At 28.1% G+C, this 18,360-nt stretch overlaps 1 protein-coding gene across 5 annotated transcripts in view; it reads right to left on the bottom strand.

Moving 5' to 3' along the window:
• Positions 1-18,360, bottom strand: part of LOC132939781 (uncharacterized) — a 43,751-nt gene that overhangs the window by 2,443 nt on the left and 22,948 nt on the right. For 2 of the 5 annotated variants that reach the window (XM_061007151.1, XM_061007150.1), the window contains exons 1-23: positions 16,801-17,253; positions 16,337-16,675; positions 12,943-13,055; positions 12,797-12,861; positions 12,625-12,689; positions 12,180-12,542; positions 10,988-11,087; positions 10,597-10,667; positions 10,462-10,527; positions 10,039-10,378; positions 9,824-9,977; positions 9,552-9,764; positions 9,312-9,485; positions 6,985-7,161; positions 6,761-6,921; positions 4,700-4,749; positions 4,527-4,637; positions 4,239-4,451; positions 4,083-4,180; positions 3,376-3,473; positions 3,143-3,225; positions 2,860-3,085; positions 2,151-2,797 (exon numbers count right to left, since the gene is read on the bottom strand). In XM_061007151.1, the coding sequence (XP_060863134.1) occupies positions 2,151-2,797; positions 2,860-3,085; positions 3,143-3,225; positions 3,376-3,473; positions 4,083-4,180; positions 4,239-4,451; positions 4,527-4,637; positions 4,700-4,749; positions 6,761-6,921; positions 6,985-7,161; positions 9,312-9,485; positions 9,552-9,764; positions 9,824-9,977; positions 10,039-10,378; positions 10,462-10,527; positions 10,597-10,667; positions 10,988-11,087; positions 12,180-12,542; positions 12,625-12,689; positions 12,797-12,861; positions 12,943-13,055; positions 16,337-16,632 (3,884 nt within the window). In that variant the 5' untranslated portion in view covers positions 16,633-16,675; positions 16,801-17,253. Of the gene's footprint in view, positions 1-2,150; positions 2,798-2,859; positions 3,086-3,142; positions 3,226-3,375; positions 3,474-4,082; positions 4,181-4,238; positions 4,452-4,526; positions 4,638-4,699; positions 4,750-6,760; positions 6,922-6,984; positions 7,162-9,311; positions 9,486-9,551; positions 9,765-9,823; positions 9,978-10,038; positions 10,379-10,461; positions 10,528-10,596; positions 10,668-10,987; positions 11,088-12,179; positions 12,543-12,624; positions 12,690-12,796; positions 12,862-12,942; positions 13,056-16,336; positions 16,676-16,800; positions 17,254-18,360 lie in introns of those variants that run through there. The other 3 variants (XM_061007147.1, XM_061007149.1, XM_061007148.1) reach the window with 3 other exon arrangements.

The following is an 18,360-nucleotide window of genomic DNA, read 5'->3' as shown; positions in this document are numbered from 1 at the left end:
AACGATTCTGAGCGGAGTATGTCAGTCTAGACTCTAGGTATAAGTATTATACTTATCTATAGTATTAAAAAAAAATTGACCTATAATAAATTCCAAATTAATCATATCACAATATCTATTAGGTTAGGTTATGTACATGGATATATAATAGTATACTTTAGAAGTTTCAAGTACCCATTAATAATATTATACAATCACAACAATATAACTAAAATAGTAAGTTATTCTAGGTTTTTAAATATGTAATTTCGTCCAAATTTAAACTTAAAGTGACTATAAAAATAAACTGTGATTATGTATTTTTTAGATTTTTTGGTAACAAAATTAACTACTAACATGGAATCTTGTTTTAAATTTTCAATTCTTAGATATAAAAGTTGAACATTTTATACATTTTTAACTACAAAATAATTATTCAATTTTAAATTTGATAAATCTTGTCAAAATTTGATCTTTAAATGCTTATAACAAAAAATTGTACCTATGTATTTTTAATATTTTTCAACTGCTATTGTAACAATATATCAGGAGCCTTGTATTAAATTTTCATGCTTTTTTACACAACAAATAAAATTGAATTGATATTTATAGAAAAAAAAACTAAAAAAATTGAAAACTGACTTTCCCGTAAACAGCTCAAAACAAATTAAAATATTTTGAAAATTTTATCAAGTATAAGAATTGATAAAATAAACATTCAGTGAAATTTTCATGTATCTAGTTACTCGTTTTTGAATTACAACAAAATAAGGAAATCGCTACATGAGAAATCGAGTGAATATCCAATGTTGAAAAAATTTGAATTTCAAACGCTCATTAAAAAAAACTGTGACTAAGGATTTTTAATATTTTTAAAATGTCATTGTAACAATATAGTAGGAGTCTTATATTAAATTTTCAAGTATTTTTACTCAACAAACAAAGTTTTATTGACATTTATAGAAAAAAATACTAATTAAATTGGAAACTGAAAATGTTCCTAAACAGTTGAAAATGAATCAAATATTTTGAAAATTTTATGAATAAAAACAACCAGTGAAATTGTCATGTATATACATTTATTTGTTTTAAATTTACACCATAAACTAAAATCGATTTTGTGGAAACCGTCTATCCTAAATTTTTATGTTGTTTTTCCCGGCGCTTTTGAAAACTATTTGGAATTTTAAAATTTGACCTCCCGAATGCACCAACTACATTCACTTTGCCATCGAACAAGATACTGTTGAAGTAGATCGAAGCAGTTTTACTGCCCCAAACCATGGTGACAGACACACAAAAAAAAAACACATATCATTGTAAAATCAATACACTCATCGTTTCGCTCAGAATCTAAAAAGTAATTAAAGAAACATGAAACATACAACTGTCACTTAAATTATTATTTTCAAACCACGATGGCATTTCAAAAAATTAAGATACATTTTAAGCTATTCATAGACATTAGAATTTTTTGAAATAGTTACTTGATTAAAAATCTTGAACATAAGATTCCCGATTGGCGATTAGTTGTACTTATGAACAATTAAGTATGTTAAAACAATTTATTTTACAATTGTTTGAAGTTGTTTAAATTATAAGAAAATTTCTCAAAATTTTAACAAAATGCAAGTTATTTTATTATTATTTCATTATTTTGTATTCGTTTGCACAATTTTTATTTTGCAATATGATAATAAAATATAAATATAAACTAAGTAAACATGGCCGACTCAAGCGAAAATAGTATATTCACAAAAACTTTTGGGTTTGAATGCCTTTCGGCTACAGGCACCAGAATGGACGACACATTGACGGTGACCGCTACCCATCTACTGTACAATAGCCGTAACACCGCCGAAGCGAGACTCCAGCCGCCCACCGGCTTTACTAGCAAAAACCACATGCCTGCACAAAGCCGACTCCATGGCGACCAACATTTCTGTTGATCGTCTAAGCCGCTTAGTGAGGCGGACGACGGACCTAGCTCGTCCGACGCCCTGGAATAGTATATACAACTATGAAATACAAATTACAATTTTGCCACCCCTCAAATAATAATCATTTTTTTTTTTTAAATACCACCCCAATACTAAAGTGCCACTTTAAGCAGGTGCCTAGCTCGCCTAAACCTTGAGCCGGCCCTGTAAATAAATATCTATTTTACTCACTCTAAACCTTCTTCTTCGTCGTCAACATGCTCCGGACTCCCTACCATTTCAGCCAAATATTCTGCTTGTTCCTGAATAACTGCTTCATCATCATCATCATCATATTCTTCATCTTCCTCATATGGTTCTCTAAAATCTTCATCATAATGATCATTTTCATTAAATTGTCTGTTTACATCTTCATCTATACTCTCTATGCTTTCTTCTTCATCAGAATCTTCATTGTGGTCATCATAACACTGATGATTATTATGATACCCGCTGTTATTTCTATTAAGATGATTTGGAAATTTAAGCGAAGGATTTGGATGTTTTGGTTGATTTTGAGAAGTTGAAGGCTTGGGAGAATTGTGTGCCGCGTTTGGATGATAACGATTTGGCAGGTATGATGGATTTGATGAACTCTGACGGTTTGACATGTTTGTTGAGTTTGATACATCAGATGGATGTGGTTTTAGGGTAGGAGAGGGAGTAAAATCGAGAACTGGTAACTTAAAACCCAAAGGCAAAACAGATCCTCGTTCTTTCATCCTAGCCAATATAATATCTCTTAGCTCTTTTCTTTTCGCACTGTCCTTAGACACCTCATCAGGATGGAACCAATTTTCCAAGTGACAAATTGGAAAAGTGTAATCTACGATCGGCTTCTGAAAATTTGGGAAGATTTAGATTATTTATGGACGGTACAATAATTAACTAGTTAACTTACTTCAAAAAATAGTTTAAAATAATGAAGGGCAAAAAGGCCACAATCTACAAAATTAGGTTGCTGAGGTACTTTAATTAAAGATGCTTTAATAGTATTAGGGCTAAAGTCTTTTGTTTCGTCATTGTATTTAGAGATATATTCTTGCTCCATCCAATCACGTAGTGTGGCTGTGACTCTGGCACGATTAACACCACCAGATATAGAATCTAATATTAAAATGCATGGCCTAAAAAATAAATAAACTTTAATAACTTTAACTTAAATTAGTGGTTGATAAATTTACTGTTTAACTGGCATATGTTTATTTTTTAAGTAATTTGCTACATCAGTTTCATAATCCGATCCACGTTTATCTAGATAGTTTTGCTAAAAAATATTAACACACCAAATTAAAACGAATAAGTGTATAGAAAATATATAGAAAATTAAATGACAATACAAATTACTAATGTTGACTTAAAATATTATATTGATATTTTGAATTATCTGAATAAATTATAAAAATAAAAATCTTACAGTTGTATTCACATCAAACAGCCAAAGATCTTCAATGTTAGGATCAGCTTCAGTACGTTCAGGATTTCTTGCTTCAATTGGTGGCAATTCATATCGACCTAAAATTTATTTGACATAAACAATTATTATTGAGTCAACTACCACAAGTTCAAAATATTGTTATTTTAGTAGGTGATTATAATAATTAATGTACATTATTGATATTTAAAGCAAAGTTGATACTATAACACTAAGATTGTTTGTATGTATTTAGTATCATATCTTTTAATTTGTTCTCCTAATTATAAAATCAATTATATAAAACAATATTTTTGAAGATTGGACATATTATGTTGTCTAAATATGTTTAAAAAAAACTGAATATCAAGTTAAATTTACAAAAATAATTTTATTTTTTATAGTTAAGTATAATATAGTGATTAATAAATCAAATACAAAACTAATACGTCAAACCATCAACAATATTATTCTTCATAGTTTTTATAATGGGTGATATTTCTCAAATACTAATAAACCATAAAAAAAAAACCATTTTATGTGAATGCCTTTTCTTTTATGTTACGCATGGTTAAAAGAAAACAAATAGTGCGCTAAAATCATCTAAAATAGTATAAAATTTGGGTTTTGTAATTTTGAACATTATATTATAGTAAATTATTATTATTTTAATTTTACCATATATGTATATTTAAATTTTAAATATTTACCAGTAAGATCATCAGGTGTGTTTACTGGTGTGCCATCTTTCATGCTGATCTTACCTGATAGGTGAGGATAACAAATAACCGCCATATACCAATGAGCACTAAAAATATATTAATTGAAGTTTTATATTGAATAATTAAAGTTATTTTAATACATACCTCTCATTTATTGGTATAAAAATGAAATCTTTTTCAAATATTTTTACATTTTTAGTCCATTTTTTTACCCTTTGGTGTCTAATTTTTGATAGTGATAAGGATGAATTATAGTCAGCTAGATTAATAGGTTTTGATAATGCGGTATAAAAGTATGTACTGAAGATACTTGTACGTTTTCTATCTGCTTCACTTAATTCATAAGTATACACATAACTATAATGCAAATAATATTTTTCATAACATAACTCATAATTATTAGTTAATATAATTTTAATTAAAATCAATTACTCCATATAAAATTCAAAAAGAATATCATTCAAAAATTCACTTGAGCTCAACATTTTAAAGTCCAATACTTTGATCGTATGGGTACTCTCAATTAATTTATCTATCAGCAACCTATAAAAGAATATAATAAATTATAAACAAAATTTTTCATGTTTAACAGATTTTAAACTTACACAATAGCCGAATCAGCTGTTTCCTGTTCTTCTTTTGCACATCTTTTGATCTAAAAATGTAATTTGTATTTGTATTTGTAAGTATTTCTACTTAATATGATATTTTGACCATTTATAGTTAATTTAAAATTATTGAATTAGTGAAATGTAGTTGTCAAATGGTATACAAATATACATAAAAATTAATTATATTAATTTCTAATATCTTACAAAAGTACAACCATTGAGTAAATATTGTATAGAGAAACAATGTACTATAAAAATGTCCTGCGCTCCTAGGGAGGTGGCTAATAATATGTCAATTTACTTTAAAAACAACAAAACTAAAAAAATAAAGTAAATTTTAAAATGTTCAGAACTTGATTTTATATTAATGCACAACTCTAAAAATAGATGAATATTACAACATAATTAACAACTTAATTGATTTGTCTATTAATTGGTCTCTGAAGTTATTTGCATTTTTTCCATATCTTAGAGCATCTCAAGAAAGATATAAATTTGTTTTGTACTTCCTTAGCGTAACACATTAAGGGTTTATAGCTATTTCGTTAGTTAAAATTTAAGTGCTATTTTTGATACATATTGTCATGTATATAGAAATATACGCACTATATTGAATTGTTTTTTATTGGCTAAACAATATGAATGTTAACAATTAAAATTGGAATATTGGAAATTTATAAGATCAGAAAAACATAAAACTTATAAAACTAAATTTTTATATTAAAAAAGTGTATTTTAAATATTATAATTAGAAAAAAATGTATATAGATGTTTTTGCATAATATTTTACATTTTTTTAGTGCTATATAAAGTGGATAATTTAGCGTTTTTACTTTTTAAGTTTAAATTTTAAGCACTACATAAAAGATTTTTGAGTGCAATATCTCTCCTGAGCACAGTCATAAAGTCTTATAATCTGTTAACCATTCAATGTGGTGTACATTTATTTTACCATTATTAATTAATATAGTATTATACAGATATATGCCTGTCCAGCTAAAAGCATCAATGTTTTAAAACTATATTAGCATATTAAAATATGAAAATATCATTCTTTAAAAATAATCTCCTATAAAGAGACTAATTCTTGTTAGCTTAAGGTTGCCATTTAATCAAAATTATAACCCGGGACACTGAATTAGTTCCTTTCCCCGCACAACAGAAGAGAAAATAAAAAAGCTATTTCAGTGGTTTTTGGTGTAAGATTTTCACAAAATAAAAGTTGATGTATTTATTAGGTTAAAATACAGTTACTAATACTATTCTGCTGATTAATGTTCATATAATTTGTTAATAATTATTATGCCACCATGCAAACTGAAAATTTACTCAAACATACAATTGCATCAAGCATAAAAATTATTGTTGTGTTATATGTTTATAATGAAAGGAAATTGATTTTGTATATCATTAATAAAATAACATAACTACAACTACATAAAATAAAAGTATCATTAATCTTCAAAGATTTTCATATCAATAATATAAATCTATAGATGTATATACAATATTAATAAATCAAAAACATTTATTGTTATCGATTACTTTAGAAAAATATAAATACATATTTAAAACTAAACACAAAACTGTGATAATAATATTTGTCAAGAAAGTATTCGATCCAGGCAAGACGAAAGTTTTTGAATAAAAAACAACATACAGTTGTATAGTAAAATCATTAATAATATATTTTATCAATAGAAAAAGGCCAGATTCCATTAAATTAATGAATTTTTAATGTACTTTTTCTAAAAAACCTTGAAATATACCTAAATATTGTAATTTGTCCAAATAACATATTGCTAAATACATGTATATAATAATTATTTATCATCTAATTGGTTAAATCAGTTAACCTTAATAATTTAATTAAAGTTAACAATATATAGATAAAAAATACATATATAATATAAACTAAGTACCTATGTGCAAAAAAAAAAAAACTAAAAGTTTTTAGATTGTAGCTTTTAGTTTTATTATTAGTTAAAAAAAATATAGCACAAGTAATATTAATTTAGATTTCAGTCTATAATAAAAAAAATGTTTAAAACATACCTCTTCATCATCTTTTTTATGCAAGCTAAGTATTTTGTGGGCTTGATTTACGGTCAAGGGTCCATACTTTTTTTTAGGTAATTTCCTCAGTAATTTTTCCAACTGTGCTAACTCAATTCTTTTTAAATTAAAAAACCAAACTATTTTATTTAGCACGGCATCTAAAACAACAATTAAAAAAATATTAATATTATAGAAAAGAAAAAGAAAAAAATCATTCTAACCTTTACTAAGTGGATCATAGAAGTAATTTTTGTTATCTTGGCTCATTTTTAATAAATACTGAATGCCAACGGCAGCTAAATGGTCAGTATAAATTATAATTAAAGGCTTTTCTCCATAAAAACCCAAAATTTTCACAACATTGTCCATTTGTAAATCAATAGTCACTGGATTGCATTCTAATAAAACACAAAAATATATATTTTTAAAGTACAATTTTTCTATTAATTTTTTTAAGATTTAGGATCAAGTGGTTGAGATTACCTTTAACTAGATCTACATCTTTAGTTAATTAGGTACTTAATCAATGTTTTAACTTTTTTTCAAAAAATACTAATTATTAATTTTAAATGAAAAAAAAAGTGGGCGAGTAGGTATCTAACTACTGTACAGTAGGTTACACTGGGGCACTGTAAAGGATTGTGTTAAATTTGAATTCATTGATATAATATCAATTGTAAATCTTAAAATACTCATAACTCGCTTTGAAATTAAAATATATTAAAAAATTAATTTTAAATATATTAAAAGCACATGAGGTTGCCTAGATAATAATCTTACCTTTAGGTTTTATAAGAGGTCAACTCGCTCTAATTTTTAAAATAACCGATCTACACATGTTCCGCTGAGCGTAAAATGTACACACTTGTGAGATACTTGTATCACTTATGATGTGAGACAACACATACGGGTATCACGTTAACTTAATATTGTTGTATTTAATGCTATGACGCTCTATCTATGTATATTTTTTGTCAAAACTATAGTATAAGTATTTAATAATTCTGTACTGATTGCTATCGGGCATATATTTCAAATAAATAAATAAATTTAAATTTTCCAATTTTATAGCTAAGGATTGAAAGCACAGTTTTTTAGATTCCGAGCGGAGCAAGGGATCTAGTGGTTTTTCAATGGTTTTTTTTTTTTAATCGTGTATACAAAATTCTTACCAGAAGGAGTGCTTCAATTTCAACATAGAGTATCTTATCTTTTAGCAAATTGGATCAAGATGGTACTTAAGAAAGGTCATTTTTAGATTTTCTCAATAGTTATTTAATGCCACGGGAAAAACCACCAACAAATTACAAAAAACCGCTAAAATTGGGATTTTAATTTCTAACGCGTTGTTTATCACTATAGAAACGAATAAAAATAAAAAGTTTAGTTATTTTGTTGTAATTTGTAATATTAATTCAACTTACAGGCTATAATAAAATATCTAGACTGACAAACCATCTTTGCTCAGAATTGTTTTTTCGTGTACAATGATATGATATCATTGAATTCAAATTTAATACAAACCATTATACAGTGACCCACTAAATAACCTTCGTAATGTACTGTACAACGGAGTGACATCCACTTGCCAGCTTTTTTATAATTATGTTTAAATTTGGAGGAGATTACATATTATTACATAACCAAGAATAACAATTTTAGTTATTTTGTTGTAATTTAATTTATATTTATTCAACTTACTGGCTACCGTATTAATACTAACTTATTATTAATAAGTAATAAGAATATAAATATAATATAAAATATCCACTCAGAATTGTTTTTTATACATAATGATATTATAACATTGAATTCAAATTAATACTATCCATCATACAGTGACCCACTTGTAACCTACTGTACAACAGAGCGACATTCACTTACCCGCTTTTTATTTAATTTAAATATATATTTATTATTTTTATAGACTTATAATAAGTTTATGATAATTTAAGAACTTATAATCTATACATTTTGTATAATAACTAATAAGAAATAATTATAAATGAAAGGGAGAACTAACATTACAATGATAATGGATGAAAGGAAATCTTACATTAGATACAATTAGAGCTCATTAATCTTTAGCTCTAAAAATGATACTTGTGCTATCGTACCCCAGAAAAAAAGTATTTTAGGAATTTAGTATATTATTATGCACAGCCATTTGACAGGTCCTACATACAATAAACCCTTTTTATTACAAGACTGAATTTTCCTTAAAACAGAAAATAAGAGCACCCCTTATATACTTTGGGTAGAAATAGGTAACCTATTGGGTCTAACCCTGCTAATAAAACTATAACAAGTAGGGGTTCTTTATGCCTACAGACTTCGGCCACAGCTCACTAAAGGGAGTACTAAACAATTTGATTAGCGAAATAAGATATGGTAAAAGATTATAAAAGTGTATTATTATTAGATACTAAACAAACAATGAAATAAGAGATTTTCAAAGATTTTTTTCTGGGATATGATAACATAACACAAGTACCTTAAAAATTAAAGCAATTAATAGTTATTAATAACTAATTTAGTATCAACTCACCAAGATTACGTATCACCATACGTATTCCATGCAGACACACTAACATATCACCACAGCGTGCTGGAAACGTTTCAAAACTACCAATGTGTACAGAGTGACACTCCTCAATTTTAAAATAATCCTTAGTACTCAAGTCTTTCTGCCATAATTTATCTTCCAAAAGTTTAGGATTCACTAAAAATGAAGATTTATTATTATAGGTTCATTATTGTATATATTAAATGTATATAAAAACCATACAAGTTAATTTGCCTGTATATTTATGTAAAGCTTCAGTCGTCTCAACTTTAGTAATAATAGGTTCTAAAGTATTATCATCATCTTCTTCTCCGGATGATAAAAGCAGCACAACTGGGTCATGCGGCGAAACAGAATTTACGGAACTTGAAGGAACATCAATAGGCTTTATAGGGGTAGTAATAGGAATCTCAGGCGCTATAATTGCTGAAGTACCTAATAGTAATAATAAATTGATTGTTAAATAGTTTTAAATTACTAGGAAATTAACTTACTAGGTGTTTCAATCCTTGTGACTGTAACATTTTTTAAATGAGAAGCCATACGACAAGCAGCACAAACTTCATCCTCTGATACAGATTTGCACTTTATACACATTCTTACATCTTTAACTGATGGCTGATATGTAACTATTGGTTTCACAGTCTGCTGTCACATAATTAACACATTTGTATACATTTGATAAAAAAAATTTAAAAAATAGACTTACACATAGATTAACCACTTTTTTAGTAGTTGATATAGGGTGTTTTGGTGACAAGGGAAGCGGTTTACTGTTGACTTTCTGTTTATTTGATGTTTTAATATGTTTTGTTGTAGCCAGATGTTTTAGAGAAGTATTATTAGTTTGATTATTAGATACATGATGTTTTATATCAGTCTGTTTAATTGTAGAATGTTGCATTTTTGAAGAGATAGTGGATGAAGCAGATTGTTGTTTAGTGATATTTGATATTTGTATTGTTTGTTTAGATGGTTGTTGTAGATTGATTGTATGTCTCTGTGATTTATTAATACTGACTTGATTGGATTGATTTTTTGAGTTGGAACTGATAAAATAAATTAATTTTGTCATACAATTTAATATTAAATCAACAAAATCATACATATGGTTAAAAATGTTGTAACTTACACATTATTGTGACTAGATGGGCTTGTTGTAGAACTAGTTGAAGTGACATTTTTTGTTTCAGAAGACCTAAACAATAATAATTAAATAAAAATAACGGGATATATTTTATGAATACAAAAAAAATATATATATTACCATTCAAGTTTAGGGGATTGTAAGACGTCTGAATTTTGTTTTAAAGTCTCTAATTCTTCTTTAGAAACGGTCTATAACAAAAATAAAAAGATAAATACACTATTTTTACTGATAAAAACGCTGATTGCCATGACCACATTACAATGACACTCGCCCTAATTGCTCCAACTATTAGATATAGAATAAAGTTAATGAGAATACAATATACCACACTAATTTCGTGTGACAAAAAAATCAAGAATGATAAGAACTTTAATGATTTGTGGACAACCAAAAAGTATCTAAAAATACATATAATTTAAATACTAAAAATGTATTTGGTAATCCCTATTCGCAATCTTTTTAGAGTTAATAAATAATGTATGCACAGTTGTATATTCTATACACTAACCTTTTTCATGACCATGCCCACAGCAAAGAGAAGTTCATCCATCATCTCGGGTCTTGTAATCTCAAACATTTCATTTTTAGTCTGTATTCTAAGCATTTCCCTGTACAGGCAAATTAAAGATAATGTGTAAAATAATTTAATTATAGGCATACATTTTACTAATATATTCAAAATATCTATACTCTATTCAAGGTAAAAACACAGTCGGCAGCAACCAGTTTTTGACAGTGGCAGTCAGGCCACACTCGTTGGTCATCCCCAACAAGTTAACTATCAACTATACATTTTCTGTGTAGTACTGCCACAAAAGTCGGACAAGCGCATACACTCAGTATAAATATGAAAATGCATACAATTCTAGTTCCTAGTTATAATTATTTAAGCTCGGTTTGTTTTAAATAACCCCACAACTTAGTCTGACCAGTCATTCCCACTGAGACTGTCCCATCAACAAAGGCCGTAATTGAGCGATTCAAAAATGGTAGAACATAAGATTACTAATAATACTTGGTAATATATTATATTTCTATGTCCTGTTCTACATAAAATATAATGGATATTGGTTTAAAACCAAAGATACTGTATGACACTAAAGAGGATGTAGTACTTGCAGTACTCTGTCTATGTTGACTCCATCTAACTAACACATAACATAACATGTTTTACGTTGAGAATATTATTTAGGGTGCCACCTGGTTTTTTTTCTTATTTTCATTTTAAAATGGTAAATTTTTTAGGTTGTACAATACTCATAACTTGTTTCAAGATTAAAATATCCATACAAAGCTTTCTGGGATTCTAAATAATATTCTTACTTTCAAATTTTATAATAGATAAAGCATCATTATAAAAATATATTTTAAAAATAATCAAGTTTAATGGATTATTCTAAACGTGAAATTTGATATGATATGTTAGTAAGACAGAAACAACACTTACGAATACGACATACATTCTTCTAACTTAAACATACTTATGCTGGGTCGCAACATTTTTTAAATGTTTAATAAATCAATAGTGTTCATTAAACATGATTTAGTAGCCTATGAATAGTTCAATCAATTTTAGTAAACCATTAATTAATAAATTAATAATTAATACATTTTTTTTGCAACCCAGCATTATAGTGTGAATTATATATAAACTGGTTAATTAACTTTTACTGCATGCAATATAAATTTAAAAAAATTACTGGTTTGAGTGTGAGAATCCACTTTTATTGCCTATATCATCAAACTTGAACTGATTGTCCGTCATAAAGAAATACTTCTTTAAGATTCCATCGTCGCTTTTATTAATATTTAAACGTGGAGAATCCTCCTTACAATTCAATTCTGGCCGTTCTTCCTTCGTAGCCTGTACACAAGTGATCTCTTGAGATGATCGGATAACAGCATTTGATGTTGAAGGGATTAATGTAGCTGCATCAATACTAGAAACTATTGTATCATTTTTCTTCGATTGATGATTTACAACTTGGTTTGATATAATAGGTTTGTAATCTTTACTAGCTTTGGGCGGTTTAGTAATAGAGAGTCTAGGCTTTTTAATTGTCCTAAAAATAAACACAAATAATAATTCATAAATATTATTGATTTATAAAATAAATTAATTGTAGTTTTGTTTTAAAAAAATACCGATTAGAAATTGGATATGAGGCAGTTCTTTTATTATTTTTTTGAGTTTCTTTACTATTTGGCGCCTAAAAAATTAAATATAATGAAAAGTTAACACTTAGTCAAATTTTTTTTAAAAATAATGATTTTATGTCTTTATTATAATTTTGTAAGAGTAATGAAAAAAACTCACCGATTTGTCTTGCTCACAAGACACAGGTACAATTGAAACCGGAGGTGAACACCCAGTTGGCGCAGCTAAATTATAACATTTTCAACAATATTAAATTTATAGTTTTTAAAAGATGTTCAAATAATTATAATAAAATATTATCATACTCCATGATCGGCTGGCTATTGCAGGTTGTTTCACTACCGGTGAACTAGGAGTAATTGATATATTCGGGTTATTAAAAATCTGATGCATAGGCAAAATGATAGCTCCGATAGGTCTAGTTAAAAGACATTTAAAACAAAAATAAATAAACTGAAATAAAGATAAAAAATGAATAAGATGTAAGCCAATTAGTAACTCATGCTACAAATACATTTGAAAATAGTAAATATCAAATTTTATATAATACGCTTCCATTTTACGAAGTCTAATGGGCAAAAATTCTTATCATACAGAATTTCTTTAAATAGAATAGACTAAATGTTGTTCTAATTTGGTTTGGTTCTCAAAAATATATCGTTAAACAGAACATTTTGTTAAATGTAAGTTTCACTGTAATACATAGGTAATAATTTAAAGTTAACAATTTTATTAGCATGGATTAGTACATCATTAGACTTTGGTAGTTTAATCAAGTTCCAGAAACAACTATTAATCATGAAATAACATTAAGATAAGAAGATATCAGCACACCGGTTGTTTTCTCTCTCTCACCCATCAGCAACATAGACAAAACGCGTTTACGCAGTATGAGTAGAACTTACACAACAAAATATTTTCATATTTCAATTTATAATAGGTATTTTTATTCTAAAACCAAAAATAAATTAGATCTACTCAGCCTGTATAAACACGTTTTGTCTATATTATGCATTGGTGAGAGAGAGAAAACAAACAGTGCGCTGACATCCTCTTAACCATTTTACTAAAACAATCAATAAATATATTCAAATAAGTACATTATTAGTACAGCCAATGATTTCAGGAGCGTGTTATATGTGTGTGAAATATCATTACAGTATTTATATTAAATTAATTATACTGCATTATTATAATATACTAAATAATATAACAATAATAATATTTTGTTTACAAATAATATAAGCATAATTTCCTAAAGATCCTTAAGTGTCATTGGTACATTTTATTCGTTTCAACGATATGTTTTTGTTGTAAAAATTAAATGCCAGTAATAAATAGTCCCAAAACACCTCGCAAAAAATTCCTTACCTAAAATAAATATTTATAAATGTAATATTTTAAGTTTTTAACGTTTGTATAATCATATTAGTACACTCTTTCTTTATTGGGCCTTATTAGTCTGACTAAATGTTTGTAAAATAGATTTTATTTCTCTCCATACTGAGAACATATAAACTAGATTCATCAAAATTATAAGGAAATGTCAATTGCAGGGTTTTGCTTTCCAAAAACTAGCTACTACAATACTACATTGTTCTCTTAATTTGACATTTTTACATATAATATTATATTAGTATCATCAATTATGGTAAACGGACGTTTTGTCATCGTTAATTATTAAGACGGGACATTTGGCCCCTGTGAGTTATAAGACATTATTTAGTCATATGATGTTTGTTTCCCCTGGTATTTTAAATCAATAAATTTAAAAATTAAATTTGACTTATGGAAATTATATTGTATGCAGTGAATTTAATTTAATGTAGATATTACAGGTATTTGTATATAGTTTATTTATATTATTTAAAAATTAAATTTGACTGATGAAAATTATGTGTAGATAATATATTTTATTAATATAAATTATAATGACATTTTAAGTTGTATAAAAAGAACTAAAAATTAAATAAAAAAAAGTAAATATCAAATTTTATACAATACACTTCCGTTTAGTTTAAAATTTAGTGATTTGAAATACCGGTGGACCAAACATTTTGTCATGTAATAATTTATAGGGAAAAACCGTTCACGGTCCATCAATTACATAGAGTCAACATTTAACTTTAACGGACAGTATTTTATTAAGATCTAATAGGTTCTGGAGTGGTGGTCAAATGATTTTGTCAAGGAAGGGGATATGCCTGATTTTTTAGCATGCACTATTATATAGGTATTTGATTATTAAAACATAATTTATGGTTATCAGATCATAAACATTGAAATAAAGGTCATGAGGGTAGGAATCTATATCCCTCAACTATCATTTGACCGCCACGGTAGTTCTAACTTATATCATTTACTATTTAAGTATCTATGTAGATTAAATTATACATTATGAAAAATTTGATTATTACATGATATAAGAGTAGGTATTTCAAATATTTTACTTAATTCCTATAAAATAAGTTTTTATGAAAACAAAATACAAAGAAATAAGTTTACTTTGTTTTCACTTGAATGGTTGGCATGATTTTTTTTAATATTTAGAGCGTGAACACACTGTCCAGTTTGACCGCAAAATACTGCGGTTTATGACAGCCGCAGCAGTTATTTTAGGATAGTGTGGTCGGTCTAATTCAAAATAATGTATTTCGATAGAACTGGACAACTAGATGATTTTTACCGCTGCAGTAGTAATTCTGTGAGAAACCTTTAAAACAAGATACCTACCTACACAATGGCTATATAAGTGGGAGGGAGGGGAGGAGGTGGCTGAAAATTATTAAATAATAACAAAATATTCATTAAAAATCTCAACTTCAGATAAAATTTGTCATCAATCAATCAGGGATCGAATATATGTACTACCTAGTATTTTCATATTTTTAGTAAGAAAATAATTACGAAGTAAACTAAAGATGTGTTACATACCAACAAAGTTTTAGAAAAATATTTTGGCTTATTTCAGTGAACTACAAATTATTATATTTTACATTGAAACATTACATTTGATCAATATGCATCATTCGTGTAACAATAAGAAGGGCCTAAAAGCTAATTTAAAATTTTTTGAGTTTGATCCTTTTATTAGAATTTATTTTACATTTAGTAACCACCTAATAAATCCCAGTGACAGCATCTATATCTGTATAGCTCCTTAAAATTCAAAAATATATTCACAGTTGTAGATCATTAATAAATAAAGTTTGGCCACCTCTTCTACCTATATACAAATAAAAAAAGTAAAACTTTTGTATGTAGATTTTTAATTTTCATTGCATCGGTGATTTAACAATTTAACAATTGGTATTTAAAAAATTTATGAGTTTTGTAGGTTCTTTAAAATCAGTTCCCGATAATAATTTAAGACCATACATTTTATGATATTACTATTTATGGATATTAAAGACATTTAAAATCATCCCTGCACGTAGGAGATTATGTAATTTTATATTTCATTTATCATAAAATAAAGAAAACACTAAGCAGTTTTAATCTTATTACTAAGTATTATTATATTGTAATTAGGTGGGATCTATGCCTACTAATATTAATATAATTTAATACAAATTAAAGATACTATGTAAATAATTATAAGAAACAACAAAATACCTAGGTGAAACTCAAATTGCTGGAAAATAAAATATTTTAAAAAGCATAGGTAGGTTAAAATGGGTACTTGACAGTACTACTTACTTTTTGTTGGTAGGATCCATAATTTCTCTCAATCTAAGTTTAATGTATTCAGAAAGATCAGCACCTGGTGGTACTTGGGAATACTTCTTCCGTATATTTTCAAAATCTCCTTTAAAAGGTGCGGTAGGAAATAACTTAAGTAGTTGATAGATACCGCACGTTATGGTATTTGGTTTCGACTCTTCGCTCTGTGGATTCGACTCTTCGCTCTGAGGATTCGACTCTACGCTCTGTGGATTCGATTGTACGCTCTGTGGATTCGAATCGCCACCTCCGATCAGGCCCACCGTGAACATGGTAAATAATTGTTACCAAATTTGTTGATAGCACTTTTGACAACTGGAAATAAGCAAAATGAATACCTCGCATGAGTCACGACACAACAACAATAACAACGGGAACAGCAGCAAAAACAATAACAAAGTGTATACAATCATGAAGAGGTTTGCAGCAAGCTTGTTTACCTTTAAAATCAAGTATGGTGCTGCTCATATTACGATTTGACGCATGTCCGACACACGACGGACGATTCACATAATTAAAGGAGCATTCTCTACGCGATGTGGTCACACGTCGGAGATTCGAAAGAGGGAATTCTGCGGACAACGGCGAATGCGTACGCGGTCATCAGCATCGGTTGCTGTTGAAACGTGCGAGTGTTCCGACAACGATCGGGGCACCGTGGAGGGGATCGAAAATACGAAGGTGTGGGCAGCACAAGCAGCGACGGAAGGAAACGCGTTGATCGGCGGTCGTCAAATACCAAAATGCGACGAAATTATTAAGCTTATGGCGGCGGCGGCAGGGGCGTACAAATGTACAATGGTGGACGAATGCGAAATGTAAACCGACAACAACGGACAGAGCGACAACAGTGTGTTTCTGCGCCAATGTCGACTGTCGGCGAACGGCGCCGAATCTGTTTTTTTTGGTTAGGGGGGCGGCCCTTAAGTACTGTGTGGAGGTAGGCTAGCGCGTTTGTTATCTGTTATCACGCCGTGTAAGAAAGAATGATGCGGGGACGTTGGTGGCACTACAGACGCGCTAACAAAAACACGGTTCGGTATATTTGTCACCGTACAGGCTATTACTGGGTGAAGTACCACCGCGGGTTTTATTTCAAACCGTGAATACCACCAACTATCAATGATACATCATTGTTCTTGGTCTCTTATCCAATTACTAATTATTGTTTTTTTTTTATTTTAACGGTTTTCGGCAAAATCGATTTTGGTTTTTGGTGCAACTCTAAACAAAATGACCTATATATAGTGGCGTAACTGGATAAAAATCTAGGTTCGGCCGTTCCTGTAGTCATAATCGCGATTTCAAGATAATAACGTGTTCACAAATCACGGATAATAATAGTCACGAATAATGCGATTATTGCAATAACAGTAACACTGACAATACCTACGTCAACATAATATTATTCAACAAGAGAAACATAAAATAAATATAAACTTTTATAAAGTAATTTGAGGAAAAAAATATTTTAATATTATAATATTATGTTAACAGTCTTGTTAAGAATACTTTTTAAATGTGGATTATTTGGCCAAAATGATACTTTTGCCCCCACAAACATTTCTGGGCAATTATGCCACTGCCTATACACATGACATTTTCACTGGTTGTTTATATTTTCCTTTTCTATACACGATAAAATATTTGGATTTGTTTTGAACTGTTAACGAATAATTTCAGTTTCCAATTGTATTAGTTTTTTTTCTATGAATATCAATAAAACATTTTTTGTTGGGTAAAAAATATTGAAAATTTAATACAAGGCTCCTACTATATTGTTACAATGACATTTGAAAAATATTAAAAATCCAGTCACAATTTTTTTTTATAAGAATTTAAAGTTCAAATATTGACAAAAGGTGTAAAAGTCAAAAAATGAGCAAATTATTTTGAGTTAGAAATTAATAAATATTTTTCTTTTTAAATCTAAGATTTGAAAATGTAATACTAGATTCCTCATAAGTTTGTCTACCTTTATCAAAAAAAAAAAAAAATGT

The sequence above is a fragment of the Metopolophium dirhodum genome, chromosome 2 (assembly GCF_019925205.1).
Source record: "Metopolophium dirhodum isolate CAU chromosome 2, ASM1992520v1, whole genome shotgun sequence".
In the NCBI taxonomy this organism is placed as follows: Eukaryota; Metazoa; Arthropoda; class Insecta; order Hemiptera; family Aphididae; genus Metopolophium; species Metopolophium dirhodum.
This window is presented reverse-complemented; position numbering and strand designations above follow the sequence as displayed.